The sequence below is a fragment of the Lepus europaeus genome, chromosome 12, assembly GCF_033115175.1.
Source record: "Lepus europaeus isolate LE1 chromosome 12, mLepTim1.pri, whole genome shotgun sequence".
Taxonomy (NCBI): domain Eukaryota; kingdom Metazoa; phylum Chordata; class Mammalia; order Lagomorpha; family Leporidae; genus Lepus; species Lepus europaeus.
The window spans coordinates 86,803,779-86,823,923 of NC_084838.1; the positions used below are offsets into that span (position 1 = coordinate 86,803,779).

A 20,145-nucleotide genomic window follows, 5' to 3' on the forward strand; every position below is an offset into this window, starting at 1 on the left:
CCTGACAGGGGTTTTGCATGTGTGTGTCAGAATCCACCCCTGTGCCTGGATCTCCAACAGGATCCCCTCTCTGCTGGCTTCCTTTAGCTACACAGCTTCTCTCTCCTTCAGGGAGCTTAGCCCAGTCTCTTCCCATGCCTGGAATTCTTTTCTCCTCTCTTCTCATCCACAGAACTGCAAATCTGTCAGGTCAATTTAGGGAATCATCCCCCAGTCCAAAGATTATATTAAAATATTTTCTTGATAAATGATCACAGAGCATATTGTAATTTTCTCATGAAAATTATCTTCTAGTTGTAATTATAACGTTTCAGTATTATTAATTCCTGGATTATTTTCTTTCATAGAGATTATGTGTTCAAGAGACGTTGCTTTCTTGTTTTCATCACTCTAACCTTAGTGCCTGGTGCACAGTAGGGACTTAATAATAAATAGTTGTTTTTTTCTAAAGATTTTTTTAAAATTTATTTGAAGGACAGAGAAAGAGAGAGACAGAGAGATTGATCTTCCATTTGCTGGTTTACTCTCCAAATGGCCGTTAACAGTCAAGGCTAGGCCAAACAGGTGCTAGGAATTTGTGGATCTCCCATGTGGGTAGCAGGGGTCCAGGTAGGTGGACCATCATATGCTGCCTTCCTAGGTACTTTAGCAGGGAGCTGAATCAGAAGCAGAACAGCCAGAACCCAAACCAGCAGTCATGTGGGATGCTGGTGTCACAGGCAGCAGCTTAACCTGCTGTTCCAGGACACTGGCCCCTTAATAAATATTTTAATGAATTTAAAAAAAAAAAAAGGCATTCCTCATAGTGTAGAAAGTGTGCTGGTCATTCTCCCCTCTAACTTCTCATAGTAGTTTGTATTCTGCATTCCTGTGGTATAAGACTTGTCCCATGTTTGTGAGTTCCATGGGAAACAGGCCATGCTGTCTTCCTTTTGCACTTTTGTGTGCTGGGAACGTTAATGTCCTTCATTGTAAGACGACTATTCTGTTATAGATTTCTGCCCTTAATACCCTCATCAGTAGGGGGAATATTTTTGAAACTTCTAAGTTGTAATGTGGAGCTTTGTGTAGGCTGTTCTTTATTAGCAGTACCACATTTATTGCAGTGCCCTATAGCATTGGCATGGTGGGTATTGTAATCATCATCCCTTCTGAGAAATGTTTAAATACCTGCTGTCTTAGTGGTCTTTTAAGGCCCATTGCTCAGCCAGCTTTCTTGGACTTATCATGAACTTAAATTGTTTTAATATCTCTTGGCAAAAAAAAAAAAAAAAAAAAAGAAGAAGAAGAAGAAGAAAGAAAGAAAAATCTTAAATGTTTTTCCTGAACAAATCTGAAAAATAATTTTATGATGATGAAAGTAAGTGGGCAAGTGACTAGATGTACTGAATTTCCTTTTACCCAATCATGCTTGCATATCTTAAATCACGATGTTTTTCTTTTCCTTTTTTACATGTCTAATTTATTATTTTTTTTAAGATTTATTTGAAAGTCAGAGTTACACAGAGAGAGAAGGAGAGACAGAGAGAGCTCTTCCATCTACTGGTGCACTCCCCAGTCAACCACAATGGCCAGAGCTATACCAATCTGAAGCCAGGAGCGTTTTCTGGGTTTCCATGCAGGTGTAGGGGCCCAAGGACTTGGGCCATCTTCTTCTGCTTTCCCAGGACGTCACAGAGAGCTGGAGCAGGAGTAGAGCAGCTGGGACTTGAACTGGCACCCATATGGGATGCCAGCACTGCAGGTGGCGGCTTTACCTGCTACGCCACAGCGCCAGCCCCCAGTGTTTTTCTGAAGTCAGTTTTATTGAAGTATAATTTAAGCAATGTAAAATTCATCCATTTTAAGAGTAAAATTCAGGCCGGCGCCACGGCTCACTAGGCTAATCCTCCGCCTGCGGCACCGGCACCCCGGGTTCTAGTTCTGGTTGGGGTGCCAGATTCTGTCCTGGTTGCTCCTCTTCCAGTCTAGCTCTCTGCTGTGGCCCTGGAAGGCAGTGGAGGATGGCCCAGGTGCTTGGGCCCTGCACCCGCATGGGAGACCAGAAGAAGCACTTGGTTAAAAAATCAAAATCCTCTCGAGGCCGGTGCCGTGGCACACTAGGTTAATCCTCTGCCTACAGCACCCATAGTACAGTCCCGGTTGCTCCTCTTCCAGTCCAGCTCTCTGCTGTGGCCTGGGAAGGCAGTGGAGGATGGCCCAAGTGCTTGGGCACCTGCGTCCGCGTGGGAGACCAGGAGGAAGCACCTGGCTCCTGGCTTCAGATTGGTGCAGCGCCGGCCGTAGTGGCCATTTAGGGGTGAACCAATGGAAGGAAGACTTTCTCTCTCTCTCTCTCTCTCTCTCTCTCTCTCTCTCTCTCTCTCTGTTTAGCTCTGCCTGTCAAAAAAAAAAAAAAGTAAAATTCAGTGATTTTCAGTAAATTCACAACAGGATTGTGCAACCATGACCACAATCTAGTATTTTGTTTCTAGATTTTTTTTTTTTAAGAAAATTGCAAATCACAGTATGTTAAAAAGCAAATAATTTGAAGATTTTGTGTGGCGGGTCTTTCACATCCCAGTTAGAGGTCCCCTTCATACCCTTGGCTTATTAATGTATCCTTAGTGGCATTTTATGTGGTGGTGCTGAGGGCACATTTGAACAGGGAGCTCATATGTGCCTGTCAGCTTGAGCAATAAGAAAGCAATAGGACTGTTGCCTTCTGCAGATTGACCTAGGCCAGAGTGGCTGTCACCACTTGGGGTGTGGTGGCAGTGGGATAAGCAGGAAGTGGGAAAGGAAATGAGATGAGGGTGGAGTGGGAGGAGAGGACAGATGGGGACAGGACGGAGGAGAAAAGGGGAAGAGAGGGCAGACATAATAGGAAAGCCATCAGGGTTCTGAGAAGATGTGAAACACTTGCTGCGCTCTCTGAGTTATAGAGCTTATTTGTTGAAGTCTGAAAGTGGGGACAAAAGCGCACCTCCTGGATCCGTTTACAGGAGTACTTTGGGTTTCTTCTTCCCATGCTCATTTTTTCTTTTGTGTTTGTAATCTTTGATCCCTTCTTAGTTTTCATTTTCACATCTTTGGTCTGTGGTGTAACATTACTGTGTGGCTGACAGTGTCAGGGCTCTTCTGGTGCTTCAGAGCATACAGGGAAGGGTGCCTTGTTTGCCTTAGGGAGCTTCTGTTCAGGTCCTTAACCAGCAGTGATTCACAGGCTATAAGCAGCAATGGGGAAGTAAGATTCTGCACTGCAGGCAAAATGTAGATACTATAATAGCCCATGGCCATTGCCATCCTAAAGGAGGCGCTGAATCATGACTTCTTTTGTCGTTTTAGCTTTTAGCCAGTTTCTTTCGGAGCACCTAGTTTCAGAGTTATGGCTCAATGGTGTGTGTGTGTGTGTGTGTGTCTGATTTTCTTAAAAAATGTACTTGATTTTTAATTCCATGCTAGAAAATATCCCCACAGCCTAAGGCACCTTTGCCCATCTTAACAATTGGTATCAAGTTTATGAAGCAAGAGTTGAACAGTCTTCATGGTAGAAAGGCCTTAAGTAGATATATCTTCATATCTGTTTCATTGAACTCTCCTTTGAATATTTAATATAGATAATATTTCAGTAATATGGAGCTGTTTCAATATATGAAGAGATGGCAGAATAAAAGTTTAAAAACTTAACGTTGAATGCATGAATGACCGACATGCTTATTGGATGTGTGAATATGTGGCCCATTGTTTCAGATTCTTGGAAGTTTCTGAGCAGCCCTTGTTGAATGTCAAATAGTAAAATGTGGAAAATTCCATAAAATTTTCTGTCCACGATCTGACTTTGGGGGTTAAATGAATCCCAGAGTTGTGCATTTTTTTTCTTTTTTTTTCCAGTACTGCCATTTTTCACAACTCTGGGAATCAGCTCTGTGCTTAGCAGATAGTAAGTGCCAAATAAACATTAGTGTGTGGTTAGGCTGGCTTTAGGGGAAGCTCAAGTTAATCTTACTGGCTACTTTATCCTACTGTGCCTCGATTTTCCTTCTAGTGTTTCACAATCCCATACGATTTTTATTTTCTTCCCAGAGAGAATAATTTATTTAAAAGTAAGAGAATGGATACAGATCAATATAAAAAGACTTTGGAATTGCTTTTTAAGCACCTATTTTGAGATTGACACTCCTATAGTTTTGAAACATATGTAATGTTTAATGCTGAGTCTATTAAAAACTTAAAATGCAGTGCTCTGTTACTTGACATTTTCTTTTCTGTTAATTATAGACACAGAATACACATTTCTATTAGGAAATCAATGATGAGAATACGACATTGTGGATAATTTAAGGCAGTTTCCTTTCTCACATCACCTCCCCACTCCCTACATGATAAGGTGGAATTCATGGTCACCCCAGTTCATCTCAGAAGCTGTGTATTTGAGAGTTTGGGATTAGAGACCAAAGTAGTTAAGCGGGATTCCACATTATTTGACAGTTCTTTGTATATATTAACCAGTCTGATGGCTGAGTTTCATGTTCACTTCTAATAAGTGAAGAAAGTTAGCTGAATTTCTCGGCTGAGATCAACCAAAACAAGACTCTTGAGCCACACAGAGGAGTGCTTGTTTCATAGCACAGTCCCTTTGCTTCTTCATTCACTAAACCTAGTTGAAAGAAGCCCAGACAGACCTATTTTAGTCCCAGTTTGAGTCTGTAGATACTAGAGTGTTCAAGTGTATTTAGTTGGGAATAATATTTACATTTTGGTAGTTCTTGTACAAGCACTTGGGTATGTCCAGATGTGAGTGCCCCCATGCAGAGACTTCTGTGCTGCTTAATTTTTCCAATATTATAAATGTTACTGACATCAGTTGTTGCTCATTCTCTTCAGAACTGAATCATGAGTGGAGGGATTTTCCTATACTATCCATGCTGGTTTTTCTAAAGAAATACAACTTAAATTTAGAGGCTTTAGGTTTTCTATGACACTTAAAAGAAATACCTTCAGGCTTTTATGATTTTTTATCTTTTAAGTATGCAACCCTTCACGACAGGAATTAAAACCTGAACACTTTTCATATTTTCAGAAGAAACAAACACGAAATTCTGCATGCCCTCTCCAGTGTCTACTCTTAACAACTATTAGGAAAAACATTAAATATTTCTAGAGAAGGTACTCAAAAGTTTTTACATAGATGGCAAAGAGAAAAATGGATACAAAGAACATGGCGTATGGGTTGGGTTTTGTTAGTATAGTGGAAGCCTTTGGTCAAAATGTTCTATTGACGTTTAAGCTGTCCATGTTAGTTATAGGGGAGCATCCTTCCTGAGGGCGCAGAGATGGTGCCTGCATTTGGATGCCTAGTTATCCCTCAGCATTGTGGCCTCCAATGTACCGTAGACCTGTAGTCATCCACTACCCGCGGCTTGTATTTGGAAATCTGGAGACCCCCAAATGCTGTTTTGCATGTAATTGAAGTTAGAAGACATGTTAGGAAAAGCTGTTCTTTATTGAATAGAAAACAAATAATTGTATTCTGTTTCTGATCTTCATTTATAGCACCAGCAACAAGTGGTGCAGGCTGTGGAACGGGCCAAGCAGGTGACCATGGCAGAACTGAACGCCATCATTGGGGTACGTGGCCTTTCCATTTTAGCTCTCATCTTAGTGTTTGTCATCAGCTCTCTCGCTCTCTTTTTAAACTTTGTTCCATCAAACGGGCAAAAAGCAGCCGAGGACAACAAGGTGAAATTGAACACTGTCCCTTCAATTTCAAAACTTTGGCACCCATTCATACCTATTTAAGTTGATACATTCCTGAAAACTCCTCTTTAAGGAGACTGCTTAGTTGTCATAGTATTTCTTTTCTTTGTAATCAGCTTCTGTTATTAGCCTAGACCAGAAATACACACACACACACACACACATACTCTGTCCTGATGATTTGATTTCTTTTATCTTTCCTCAAATGATTTTATAATGTATCTTAATACCACATCTAGTGAAATGTGTATTTTCCCATCTCCCCTGCTACTTACTCTTCTTCCTCTGTGATTAGTGGTTCTTTTGGGCTAGTGTCCATTCATAGAAGAAATTATAGATTAACTATACTTTTTTGCAAAACTGATGGACTTGCTGGAAAATGCTTCCTGGCAGTAATAGCACTGATGTTGCATGGAAATCCTGTGGCACTCATGGGTTTGGGCAGTTACTCTAACTCCACTTAACAGGTTTTCATCTTAGGTGAAGGTAACAAGTAATTAAATCATGTGCTGCAAGACGTGGAAATAATAGTAAAGGTGAGAAATCCTAGCTATAAAGAGTACAGTATTCACCTCTATGCAGATGGTACAAGCAGTTCCTTAGGTTATTCTAATAGAGACACTACTATACTTACTTTCTTCTTTCTGCCCTATCCCAAATGCTTTCTTTTGTGTATAGGTTATACACAAAAGTCTTTTCTCTTTTTACCCCTCAGTGTATCAAACACACTTTGAAATGCTAATTATTCCATTTACTTTCATTAAAATTCAGATTGCTGAGTGAAGATGCAGATAAGGGTCCCTGATAATCAATCTGAAGTGAAGATATTGCTTCAATTATGCCTCTGTCTTTTAACAAGGAAATCAGAACTCTGGGTTCACAGCCGTGGTGGGGGCGCAATAGTCTGATTGTAGCTTATTTTTTAATGTGCTCTTTGGAGCTCGATTTTGTGTCGTCCTGACCACACAAAAAAACTGGGAGTAAATTAGCAGACATAATAAATGGAAAAGAGTAATCTTCATTCCTACCAAGTACTGCCTTGGAAAGTAGAGGCTGAAAAAGAACAAGCCACAGAGAGTCCCGGGTAACATTTGTTGTATAGTTGTGTGTGTGTGTGGTTAGGGACGCATACATTTCACAGTTTGTTTTTATTTCCTAGAACTTGAGAAAATAGCAGTGTATGAAATACTTCAAGAAAGCTGAGAAAGCTTTCATTGTAGAGGAATATGTACACATTGGCTGTGCTTGCCTGCGTGCATGCTCGCATACGTTCCCTTCAGGTTGGGAAGGCATGTATATTTGTGTTAGCATATCGCCCACAAGTCGGAAGGGGCAGAACCTACATTTCTTGTCCACTGTAGCTGTTTATAGAGAGAATGTGCAGAGTGATACCCACTAAGAGAGCTTGCTGGCTCATTTCTAGCTTAGTGTTTATCAGTTGTATGAATGGCTAAAATGCAAATAGCCATCCAACTTTATGCCTGATTGACAGCTTTTTCTAGGAAAACAGGTTGCTTTGCTTCTTTGAGTCTTAGTGACTGTCTGGATGTGGAGAGATGAAACTAAATCAAAAAGACATTGTTTGAAGTTGGCTATTTAAAAATATGAGAGAAGATGTAAAATGAGAGCAAATCCCCTTCCCTTTGCTTCATGATATCAAGTATGTTTTTTAACTGTTTTGTATATTTCATTTTTACATGCTTTGTTTTAAAAAAGATGGCAGATTGCGTTTTCTCAGGGAAAACGCTGCTTTATTAGACTGTAGCAGGGTTACTGACAGACATGTTGTATATAAATGGATTTAATTATTAAAACAAATTTAATTTTGTGATCTGGAAACTTCTTTGGAAAACTCAGAGCTGTATGTTATCAAAACAGGATGTGTTATAGTTGGTGATCTGGTATAAGTTCTAAGCTGTTTGTATCTGAGCAGAAAAAGGAGTCAAAATTGCATAATCTGACTATTCTGATGAGTAGATTGCGGAATTGGAAAAACAGTCCCGGTGGTTCTAGGGAAGAGCCCAGTTACAAACTCATTTGATGCTTTTCTGCCGCCAAGGTTCTTTTGGTCTGCATAGTTTTTCGAGTTGTAATAGTGTGAGTTTTTTTTTTTTTTAAAGATTCATTTATTTATTTATTTGAAGGAAGAATTACAGAGAGAGGGAGAGACGGAGAGAGAATCTTCAGTCTGCTGGTTCACTCCCCAAATGGCTGCAATGGCTGGAGCTGGGCCTGTCTGAAGCCAGGATTCAGGAATTTCTTGCAGGTCTTCCACATAAGTGCAGGGGCCCAAGTCCTTGGACCATCTTGCACTGCTTTCTCAGGCACAGTAACAGGGAGCTGGTTCAGAAGTGGAGCAGCTGGGACTTAAACCTGTGTGCATAAGGGGTGCTGGTACTGTTACCTGCTTTGCCACAGTGCTGGCCCCAACAGTGTGGAATTTTAAATGCACCTGCTAATCTGTGTCCCCCTGGGCATAGCTATGTTGTGAGGTGGTAGTATTTTTGACCTGCTACCAAAAATAATGAGGGGTCAGTTGTTTTTGTTACTTGATTTTTAGAATGCAATCAGCAATGATTTTATGCCCTGAAGGAATGACAGTTTTCCCTTTAAACAGGCAAAGACCCAACTAAACCCCTGCAGGTCTTCATTTATTTATCACTACATATGTATCTGTTTTATATGTATGTACACCATCCATACAAGAGCAAATGTTCCCAGATTTAATGAAATCTGATGAAGCACCTTTTTAACTCTGCAATATTATTCTACCTCCATTGGTAAATGAGCCAAACCAGTGATCCATGCAGTTTAAATGCAAAATGCTGAAGTGAGCCTGAAACCTGGAGAGGCTGCTGTTCTCTTGACAATAAGCTAGTTGTGTTTAATGGAATGAAACACAGTTATAATGATTTCTTTCACAGGTCATGTTCAGTTTAAAACTGTTGATAGATTGAAATAAGTTAAATATCATTTATCTTTTATTTATAAGGAAGAAAACCAGGAAAATTCCTCTGTGGTTCTCTATATTTAATATTTTGTGTTTTGTTTTTGAATTGGTAGTAGTTCCCATTTCCTTGAAGCTTTCCCTGAGTTCTCCCAAATAGGCTGGGGGAATGTTATGTATCTCGTTTCATCTTGTCATGTGTCCTACTAGCCCCTGGCTTTTTAAATTAGAATCTCTGCGAGATCACACTATTGGAACAACACACAAATTGTAGTTTTAAATCAGTAATATGATCAAATTAGAGATGATGTTTTCATTTCCTGTATTATTAAATTGAGTCATCTGACTATCTTAAAATGCTTTTTAAATCCATTACACTATATAATCAGAGCATGCTGTGTGAATGTGGTTTTGCTTAATAAAGGAGGCTAACTTGGAACCTCATAAGAATTTCAACCAAAAAAAAAAAAAAGCATTAAAAAAGTTTTGTAACTATGAACCTTGGGGGAGAAAATGTTTGGCTTATAAAAATAGGAAATGTGGTTCCTTTGGAAACACCTCGCCCCTCTTTTTAAACCTTACTCTTTAAGGAAAAGAAATGATAGAAATATGAATTTAAAAAAAAAAGCTTCCCCCATCCTGAAAAACCTTTAAAAACAGGTATGCCATGGTGTTGTCGGAAAATGCAGTTTAGCACTAGAAATGCTGAACCTCAATTTTTAGCAGTGACATTTTAATGATAGGAAGTCTGCAAAATTATTTGCCATCAATTGTGAAGGCAATAACAAGCCTTGGTGGTTTTTCACACTCTCTGTGTTAAGTGCTTTCAGAATGACAGCGTAAACTGTGTTAGAGAACTCCAAGGAAGTAAAACTGATTAAAATGTTCATGCTTGAATGGTGCTGATGGAATAGTTCATTTGGACTTTCTCTACCTCCTGCAGCTCAAGCTGAAATATTAAAATTCAGTGGATTTAAATCTCTCTCCTCTCAGCTCAGGAAAAAAACATTACATTTTAATAGGTTTTAAACCCATAATTCATTGGTTTGGAGCAGCACTATTAAATCTATTTAAATATTACTTGTATTACTAAGGAAATGATTTAAATGACTTTGCCTTTACCATCCTATGTATTGGAGTTAGTTTAAAAAAGAAGACAATACCTTTGGGGTATTTTTTTTCTTCCTTTAGCATTTTGTTTTATTGTTCTTGTTACACGATTGCCCCTTAAAATTTTATATATATGTATAAAATATGTTATTACATATAATTTATGTGTGTGTGTGTGGGGGGGGTGTGTATGTATGTATTCATTCCAGATTGACTTTCTGGCAGGTGTTATAGTGTGACAGGTTCAAAATGTATGTCCATCGCTTTCCATTATGTATTTTCTTTTTTTTTTTTTTTTATTTAAAGAATCATGGGTTTTTATTTTTATTTGTTTGAAAGGCAGAAGGACAGAGAGAGAGAATAGCAGAGATCTTTCATCCTGATTTTCTTCCCAAATGCCTTCAGGAGCCAGGGCTGGGCCAAGCTAAAGATAAGAGTCTGGAATCCAGCCTGGGTCCCTGGGCATGTGTACTTGAACCATGACCTAGTGCTCCTTAGGGTGTGCATTAGCAGGAATCTGGAATCAGAAGCAGAGCAGGCCCTCCAATATGGGGTGCAGACATCCTAAGCAGTGTCTTAGACTGCTGTGCCAAATGTCAACCCCCATTATAGATTTTGAAACTGTGGTGTTAAGTTTCGAAGGCATTTGGCTGAGCCATTGTAATTTTCCTTGTCATCTTTTAAAATAAATTATCCATTAGTTACAGAAGTGTCTTTTTAAATAGATTAGCCCTTACAGATATAAAAGAACAAATAGGTAGGTGCATATTAAAACAAATGTGCATGTTTTCTCCTTCTTTATATCACAAGTATATAAACACAAAACTTGAAGAAAAAAATTTAAATATACTACTTCCCATTTATAACAAAAGGAAAAATTTATTAAGTATCAAAATGCTTTATTTTCATTTTTGTTGTCTTTGCCAATAGAAGATCTTCGAGAGGTGTTGGTAATGGTGGATCTAGGGCATGGCTGACCCACAATGCTGACGCAATGCTGTCTTTCTTAGGCTCACCCTTCACCTTTTAGTCCCTTTCTCTCTAGTCATTTCACTAAAACAGAGGTCCCAGGGGTTGATAGCGCCTACTTTCAGCCACTCTGCATAGAGCTTACTTTCCTCTTGTGCTGTGGGACTCCAGCCTCTATTTCGGTATGGGCAGCCTGGAAAGGTGCGGGTGTCATGGTATCATTATTGGGTAATCTTGGAATCTGTGAAGAAACAAAAATCAGAGAACACTCTCTGCCTGTCTCTCTAAGGTAATTGTGAGCTGCTTTCCATCCTGCTCCACAGAGGGTCTCACTTAGGAATGTATGCTTATTTGTGTCTCCCTCTCCCATTAATTTTCCTTGCCTGATTGGGATCCCTTCAAAAACGCTTCGGTCCCCTTTTTTCCTGGAAGGAACCAAGACACTCAGGATTTGACTTCATAGATTGAAGCTTTTTGGGGTTTACAGTGTAGATAGGTGATTATAGTCACTTGCTAGAGTTAAGATTTGTTTTCTTATGTGAGTTCTGTGCATAAAATATGCTTTTACAGCTCAGCTTTCATGTTATTTTTTTAAATCAGTACTTTTCAGTAAAACTTAAAGGTGATTTCTTTCTTGTTCTGCTACTCCCAACTTGTTTCCACTGGTGTTTTCTAAATATATGCAATATGAAATGAACTTGAAAATGACTGATAAGATAGATTTATGTTTTATCAGAGATTGTTGTTTCAGCTTTGTTACCATGTTTACTAAACAGTTTGCCTGGAGCTTAAAGCCTTTATAAGTAGCCAGCCACTGACTGTATCATGGGCACTGCTTGGTAGGAGAGGTTGGTTTGAAGGTGTCCTCAGGGTTTGCACATGTAGGGGCTCACCTGCTCTTAAAAAGCTGTGAGGGTAGGAAAGCCAGCACAGACTTGTATCACATCTCTCTATCTTCTTTCTGTATGTCTGCCTTCCTGCCTGCGCCTTATACCTTCCTCTCCCCCTTTTTTCAACTGGTTCATTTACCATGGAGCAGGGGACTACAGTATTGAGTGATGTAGTCATAATCTAATCTTTCTGCTACAATTTGATGAGGCTCTAAGAGGCAGTAATTTCCCTTCTCTCATAACAAAGACTCACATTCATTTATTTATTTTTTCAGTTCTGCCTCCACTTCAGAGCTCCCCCCAAAACACTAGATAAAGAACAGAATCTCTAGTTTGTGCTTGTGGTTGGCACTCCATTAATTGCTATCATAGAGCTTCTCCGAAAGAAATTTCTAGAAGCAAGTCACTCAATTTCCCTCTCTCCCAAACTGGTGTTAACCTAAAACACTACTTGTTTCTCCTGTATTTGAGGAGGATCCTCCCTCCTACCCTCTTCCCTCCATGTACTTTCAAATTCCTAGCTGCAGGTAGAGTTGAGCACGCAGTTACAAGCAGTACCAAATGTGTCTTGCTGGTTGCACCTGATGTACTTAAGGTATGTGGGCATTCAGCTCCATGGAAAAGAAAGGAGCTTCCTGGATCTGCAAATGTGTGTTTCATTCACACCAAAACGTAACCGGCTGAGCCTGTGCAAAGTAGAGGAGAGTGATGAAGCAGAAAGCCCCTTTCACTCAATTTAGCTGCAAGTTTGCAATGGCAGATTATTAGCCAATTTATGGGTATATTTGTACTTTATTATTATTATTATTATTATTTGAAAAGCAGAGAAAGAGATAGACAGAGATCATCCATCTGCTGGTTTAGTCCCTAAATACTGCCTCCCAGGGTGTTCACAATAGGAAGAAGAGCTGGGACTCAAACCCAGGCATACATTGAGTGAGGGTATCCCAAGATGTGGCTTAGTGGAAAAGCCTGTTTCATAGGATTGGAGAGTGTGTGTGTGTGTGTGTGTGTTTTGACTCCCCTACCCTGTGGTCTCTCATTTTGAGTGGTGGTTAATCAACGATGGGTAAGATCCCACTACCTCACCCTTTTTTTATTTAAGGTTTATTTATTTTATATTTGAAAGAGAGGGAGAGACAGTTATCTTCCATTCATTGGTTCACTCCTCAAAAATGGCTGTAACTTCCAGGGCTAGGCTGAAGTTAGGAGCCCCCAGGAACTTCTGGTGTCTCACATGGGTGACAGGGGCCCACGCACTTGGGACCATCTTCCTCTGTTTTCCTCTGCTCGGAAGTCGAGTAGGGACATGAACAGGTTCCCAAATGGCATGCCAGCATTGCAGGCAGTGGTTTGACTCTTTATGCCACAACACCGGCCCCCCTGGCTCCCACTTCTCTAATTCTCTGAAGACTTCTTCCCACCAGTTTTCTTAGAAGCAAGATACCAACTCCCATTTGATCAGAGCTTTTTCCTTTTTTCTTTGTGTATCCAGCCTGCCTTCTGTCCCTCAAAGCTGAGAGGCAGAGAGGGAGAGAGGATGGACTGTAAGAGAGGAAAGCTCACCCCAAACAGAGTACTAAAGGCTTAATGATTGGCTAGTACTTAGGTGGAGTTTTAAGGACTTCTTGTTTTGTTGTTCTCAAAGCTCCCTAGGAAATCAGTTGGGGAATCCTTCTACCTTAGAATGGATTTGAGGTCTTAAATTTTTTTTTTTCCCCCAAGCACTAATGTGAAAAAGAATCCTTTAGTGATTAGCAAGAGTGATTTAATGATTATATTTCCTCTTTGACTCATTCAGAGACTATTTTAGTACTATCACAAAATCCTTTTAAAGGGGCACATTTTATTTTCATTTTGAATGATACTGTTTTCTGAAATACTCATTACATTAATGCCATCTTATTTAGGTTTTATAGTTCTAAGTTTCATGGTTTTACATCTTACTACATGTAATCAACTATTGCAAATTTGAATTTCAGCAAAACTCTAGTTTCTAAGAATAACAGAAACAGAAAGAGTTAATAGGAAACATGGTAAAAGTAAGGCTAAATGGTTTTCTAAATTTTTATATATTTGCAATTGGGATTCCAGATATACGCATTTATTATTGATACTCTTTCTTCTTTTAAATCATATATATTGCTGGCGCTGCGGCTCACTAGGCTAATCCTCCGCCTGCGGCACCGGCACCCCGGGTTCTAGTCCCGGTTGCTCCTCTTCCAGTCCAGCTCTCTGCTGTGGCCCGGGAAGGCAGTGGAGGATGGCCCAGGTCCTTGGGACCTGCAGCTGTGTGGGAGACCAGGAGGAAGCACCTGGCTCCTGGCTTTGGATTGGTGCAGCGCGCCTGCCGTAGCAGCCACCTGGGGGGTGAACCAACAGAAATAGGAAGACCTTTCTCTTTCTCTCTCTCTCTCTCTCTCTCTCTGTCTGTCTAACTCTGCCTGTGAAAAATAAATTTAAGAAATCATATATATTAAGGCATAGTTTACAAAGAGTACAAAGAGTAGAATTGACACTTTCTTGTGTATAGTTCTGTGAGTGTGGACAGCGCTGGAAATCTGTGTAACTGACACCATAGTCAAAATACAGAGTTTCTTTACCACTCCCAGTTACCTTGTTCCTTGTTGTAGTTGGTTTTGTTCATACTCTAGCTTTTGGCAACCACACACACAAAAAAAGTTCCCTCCCCCCTGTCCCCTGGCCCACACACACACAATGAGCCTTTTTTGAGAATGGTAGTTTTGATATCGGACAAGACCTCTTGTCCGATATCAGTTTCTTTCCTTTAGCATAAGGGATTTCAGATTTGTCTCTGTGTTGCCCACATCAATAGTTATGTCCTTGAGTTCCTGAAAGATATCTGGGGAATGCAATTGGTTTTTATCTACATTTAGGCAATTGTAAATAATGCCACAAGAAATACTCACTTAGGTTTTTTTGTAAGAGAATATAATTTTCATTTTTTATGGGTGATTACCTAGAAGTAGGATTGCTGAGTGACACATAAGCATAGGTTTGACTTTCTAAGTAACTGACATACAGTTTTTCTTTTTTTTTATTTTCTTTTTTTTTATTTTTTAAAAATTAATTTTCTATGCAATTTCCAATTTAACACCAGGTTTTTTTTTTTATTTCCAATTATCTTTATATACAGAAGATCAGTTCAGTATATACTAAGTAAAAATTTCATCAGTTTGCTCCCACACAGAAACACAACTTGTAAAAATACTGTTTTAGTACTAGTTATAGCATCACTTCACATTAGACAACACATTAAGGACAGATCCCACATGGGATGTAAGTACACAGTGACTTCTGTTGCTGACTTAACAATTTGACACTCCTGTTCATGGCGTCAGTAATCTCCCTAGGCTCTAGTCATGAGTTGCCAAGGCTATGGAAGCCTTTAGGGTTCGCAGAAAAGTCCGAATTTCTTACCATGTCCTACAAGATTTTTGAGTTAACCCTTCATCCAGTAGCACCTTTTGATTAGCTACTATTAAGGTACATTGGCTTCTTTCTTTTGTCCCTGGATTACCCCAAGTGTGTTCTTCAGTGAGGTTTGTGTACCAGCTCTTCTGTTCTCTGGAGTTTGCTTCCTTTGTGGCCTGACACAGTCTTCCTTATATTCCTCTTCTAAGTTTCAGTTCAGAGTCTGTCTCCTAAGGAAGGACTTACCTGGTTGGTGGCCCTTTTTATGTCTCTGTCCCATTAGCCTTTTTTATTTTTCTCATAGCACTCAGCAGTAATATGTTTCTTTCTCACTTAACCTCCACTGGCCAGTGAGATCTTCACTTTTATAGCCACGGTGCTAGAATAACAGGTGGCTCATAATTTTCAATAAGTACTTGTTCAAAAACTATTCAGTAGCTGAGTGTTAAATGTATAATATTTTGCTTATAATTATTATTTAATAAATATGTTAAGGACCAAATACTGTATTTTGAGTTGTTATCTTATTTGGATTCCCTCTCTCCCTCCACACACTCATGCACACACAATTTTAGGCCAGGATGGAGAGGAAACATGGACTGGTAGAAGGTACACAGTTCTGGGTATCACATCTAGTATGGTATTAGGAATTTCACTTAAGTTTTCTTTTTTGTACAATCTAATACAGGAGCTGACAGTCACTAAGTATTAGATAGTTAACATTGTGTGATTTTTTTGTAAGCTATTTTGATGATTATAGAACTTGTGTTTTAAAACTTAGTCCTTTTGTGTAACAAGTTATTTCTATAGATTTATCATATCCTTAGGCTTTACTCTTTTCTCTGTAGGTATAACTAAAAATAGCAAAACTTCATTTAGTATTTGTTTTGTGTCAAGTACTGTGCTTAGCATTTACATGCGTTATTTTGTTTAATCTTCACATCAACCCCATATGGGGGGCAATATTATTGTCCCAGCTTTGCAAATATTGAAACCCAGGCTCTGAATGAGAGAATAGTTTTCTAAAGGCCATATGTGGGGGAAGTGGCAGAACTGGGATGCAGACTTTGACTTCAGAGCTCACATTTAACTATATGTTGTACTTGTCTCTTACTTGTTTTCTTGAGTCCATGATTCTTCTTTTTCACTGAGATAAGTTTGCTCTTTTTTTTTTTTTAAAGAATCATCTTTTTCCTTTTTCTTTTTTTTTTTAATTTCTTTTTTTTTTTTTTTTTAATTTTTGACAGGCAGAGTGGACAGTGAGAGAGAGAGACAGAGAGAAAGGTCTTCCTTTTGCCGTTGGTTCACCCTCCAATGGCCGCCGTGGTAGCGCGCTGCGGCCGGCACACCGCGCTGATCCGATGGCAGGAGCCAGGTGCTTCTCCTGGTCTCCCATGGGGTGCAGGGCCCAAGGATTTGGGCCATCCTTCACTGCACTCCCTGGCCACAGCAGAGAGCTGGCCTGGAAGAGGGGCAACCGGGACAGGATCGGTGCCCTGACCGGGACTAGAACCCGGTGTGCCGGCGCCGCAAGGCGGAGGATTAGCCTATTGAGCCACGGCGCCAGCCATAACTTGTGTGTTAAGTTTGCTCTTTGTCTTCAGATTCTCTGATAGGATTCTGTAGGTTTTAGTGTCCAGAGCTCAGATTTGGGATGAAAATGGAAATGAGGTATGCCTGCTGCACATACTAATCAATTAGCCTAAGTTGTCTAAATTATGTTAGTATCATAGCGTATTTTTGACTCATACTGTGTTTCTTCCTGTCTTTTATCTCATACATGTATCTCTTATGTATATGACCCAAAAGTTGTCATGAACACCACTATTAAGGCCGATGTTTTAAACCTGAGTCTTTGGATCTTCTAGGTTTTTTCATGCTTGGGCATTAGGCTGTCTATTAGCCCCTTGAAATGTTTACAAAATTGTGTGTGCGTTGGAGAGTATGTATATTTTTTTCAAGAAGGGAGTTTGTGGTCTTATGAGTCACACAGGATCCTAGGATGCAAAAAACTTTGAGGTGTAGTAAGAATAGGATTGTACGTGATCCTGATGGAGATAGTAAAATATAATGGGATGCATATGTTTTTCTATAGCTGTGTAAGGTATATTACTGAATGATTGTTTAGAAAGTTGGAATTAGGAAAAAAATTTTGCAATGATTTTTTTTAGAATTTTTTGTAGACTTACCATTTATTGTGAAAGACTTAAGAGAGCAGGAAAGATGGAGAGAGATCTTCCATCTACTGGTTCACTCCCCAGATGGCTGCAAAGGCCAGACAGAGTTAGGCCAGGAGCTAGGAGCTTCATCCCTGTCTCCCGTGTTGGAGGCAGGGGCCCAAATACTTGGGCTGTCTTCCTGTGCTTTTCTCAGGTTATCAGCAGAGAGCTGGATCAGGAGTGGAGCAGCCAGGACACGAACCAGTGTGCATTTGGGATTCTGGTATCACAGGCTGCTGCTTTACCTGTTTCGCCAGTGTCGGCCCCTTTTCTAAGTATTACCCAGAGAACTGGGGGTGGGAGGATTTCTTTATGTTATGAACTGTTGGTGGTAGCCTAATTTCAGGCAGCAGTGAGTGATGAAGCGTAGTGACTGGTGGAGGAGGATAGCAAAAGGGCCCTGCCAGCCAGTGGCCAGAGGAGACATAGAGAAGTTAGAATCTGTAGGGATGGCTATTATATTTCAGGTAGTCCTGTCTTAGAAATTATATCATTGCTTCATGATGAGCTGTGTACATTTTCTCAGCTCCTATTTCTACAGCTTGAGAAAATCCTGTCTGTCCTATAAGAAGGCTATAAGAAGCCTGTAAGAAGGCTATAGTAATATTCATAAGATACGGAAATATTGCAAGCTTTAAAAAATAATATTGGAAACCAACATCTAAACTACAGCAACATCCCAACATTCAACAGTCACCATTCTGATTGGTCAACAGCCACCAATATGGAGGCAAGATCTTCCTCCAGTAAAAAAAGATTATGACTCCCTGAATGGTCATTCATACTTTTTTGAAATATAGTTGCTTTTTTTTTGACAGGCAGACTTTATAGTTCCTTTTAATTAAGATATATACATTGTTTTTTGGATATATACTACTGCACACTCGATAGACAACAATACAGTTATAAACCTAACTTTCACATGCACTGGGATAAAAAATAAATTTGTAGGATTGGTTTTACTCCAGTGGCCTAAGGAAATCTACACTATCTCTGAGGTATGCCTGTATAGAGTTTTAAAGTAATAACTTTAGAGTTATTTATAGAAACAGTAGAAAAGATTCCAAGATGGTGGAGTAGGGAGGGAGCTTATTGCTCTAGTCTAGGGGAATATAGTTTTTTAAAAGAGGAGAGAGCACAGTCTCAAGGAAAAGTTAGGGAGAAAACTGCAAAGAAAACTGCGAGCAACTTAGAGGGACACTGTGGGCCTATGTGGAGGGTGTGGATACACACAACTCAGGACCCCAGTAGCTGAGAGCCTCAACACTAGTTTTGAGTGAGGTGAGACCAGACTGCAGCAGCCCAAGCCACTGGTGATAAAGCTGTGGGAAGAGCTTGGTGTAGGTCCGGCTTGGAGCCCTGGGGGACAGTATACCTGCCGATTTAGAGGGAAAAACAAGGGGACACATTTCTCTCTCCCTGACCACCTGGCACTGGCATTCTGTAACTAGTGCTATTTTGGACATACATAACCACTATGCCAGCTTTTGTCCGCACACCCAGCAAGATGCCAAGAGGAGATGCTGAGTCTAGCTGGGAGAATTGATGGGGGCTGGGTGCTTGTGACTGTATGAGCCTTGTGTGCTGTGACTTTGAAAACATTGTAGCTGTGTGGGAGGGAACACGGTGTGACTGGAACTTTGGGTAGTCACTGTGGGCAGCTCAACACACTCAGGGCTCCCTGATTCCCTGAGGGTCATAGCTGCAGTATCTGTGCTCACACGGAGGACTTCACGGATGCTTTGTGTGGTTCTTGTGGTAACGCAGATGAATATTGTATCCGCTGGAACTGGTGTCCAGACATTGGTCTCCTTGGAGGAGAGGAGGTGAGCCTGAGACTACACCAATAGAGCTGATCTCAAAAAAAAAAAGGGGGGGGGGAGATTTCCCACTTTCAATTTGGGGAGTCACCTTGGACACTGCCCTCACCCTGGAGCACTGAAGAGAACTCCCTGGCAACACCCAGAACACAACTCTGGGTATTCACTGAAAGAGTGGACACTCCACTAATCCACAGAGGATTAGTGCGAACATAATAGCCATCACAGGGGGGAAAAAAAAAAAACCAGAGGATCTCCAAAAATGCCTCAAACTAAATGCAGCAATTCAAGAAAAAATAAGGAAGACAACATGATGCCCCCAAAGAAATGCAGCAACACTTTAATACTAGAATGTGAAGATGAAGAGATTGAAGAAATTCCAGAAACGGAATTCAACAAATTGATCATAGGACTATTTAGAAGTAATCAGAAGCAAATCCACGAATTAAAGAAACCCATGCATTACATGAATGAAAATTATTCCCGTTAAATTAGATTTTAAACAAAAACCAAAATGAAATATTGGAAATAAAAATTCAACAGAACAAATAAAAAAAAGTGATTAAAAATCCTAACAACAAAATCAATGAGGCAGAAGAAAGAGTATCCAACTTGGAGGACAAATCTCTGGAAATTTTACAATCAATCCAAAAAAGAAATTAGAAAACTAAAAATCAGTGTTGGAGATTTATAGGATATTATCAAATGACCAAACCTATGGGTCATAGTCGTTCCTGAGCCTTGGAAAGAAAATGGAGGAGCTGGTGGCGTGGTACAGTGGGTTAATTCTCCTCCTGCAGTGCCGGCTGCTCCTCTTCCAATCCAGCTTTCTGCTGTGGCCTGGGAAAGCAGTAGAAGTTGGCCCAAGTTCTTGGGCCCCTGCACCCACATGGGAGACCAGGAAGAAGCACCTGGCTCCTGGCTTCAGATCAGCGCAGCTCCAAACATTGCGGCCATTTGGGGAGTGAACCAACACAGAGAAGACCTTTCTTTCTCTCTCACTGTCTGTAACTCTA

At 40.2% G+C, this 20,145-nt stretch overlaps 1 protein-coding gene across 6 annotated transcripts in view; it reads left to right on the plus strand.

The window, feature by feature from the left end:
- The window catches only part of TLE4 (TLE family member 4, transcriptional corepressor), a 163,318-nt gene that overhangs the window by 49,435 nt on the left and 93,738 nt on the right, over positions 1-20,145 (plus strand). For 4 of the 6 annotated variants that reach the window (XM_062208457.1, XM_062208458.1, XM_062208459.1 and 1 more), the window contains exon 6: positions 5,536-5,610. The exons of the other annotated variants lie outside the window; for them this stretch is intronic. In XM_062208457.1, the coding sequence (XP_062064441.1) occupies positions 5,536-5,610 (75 nt within the window). The remainder of the gene's footprint in view (positions 1-5,535; positions 5,611-20,145) is intronic. 6 annotated transcript variants of the gene reach the window in all.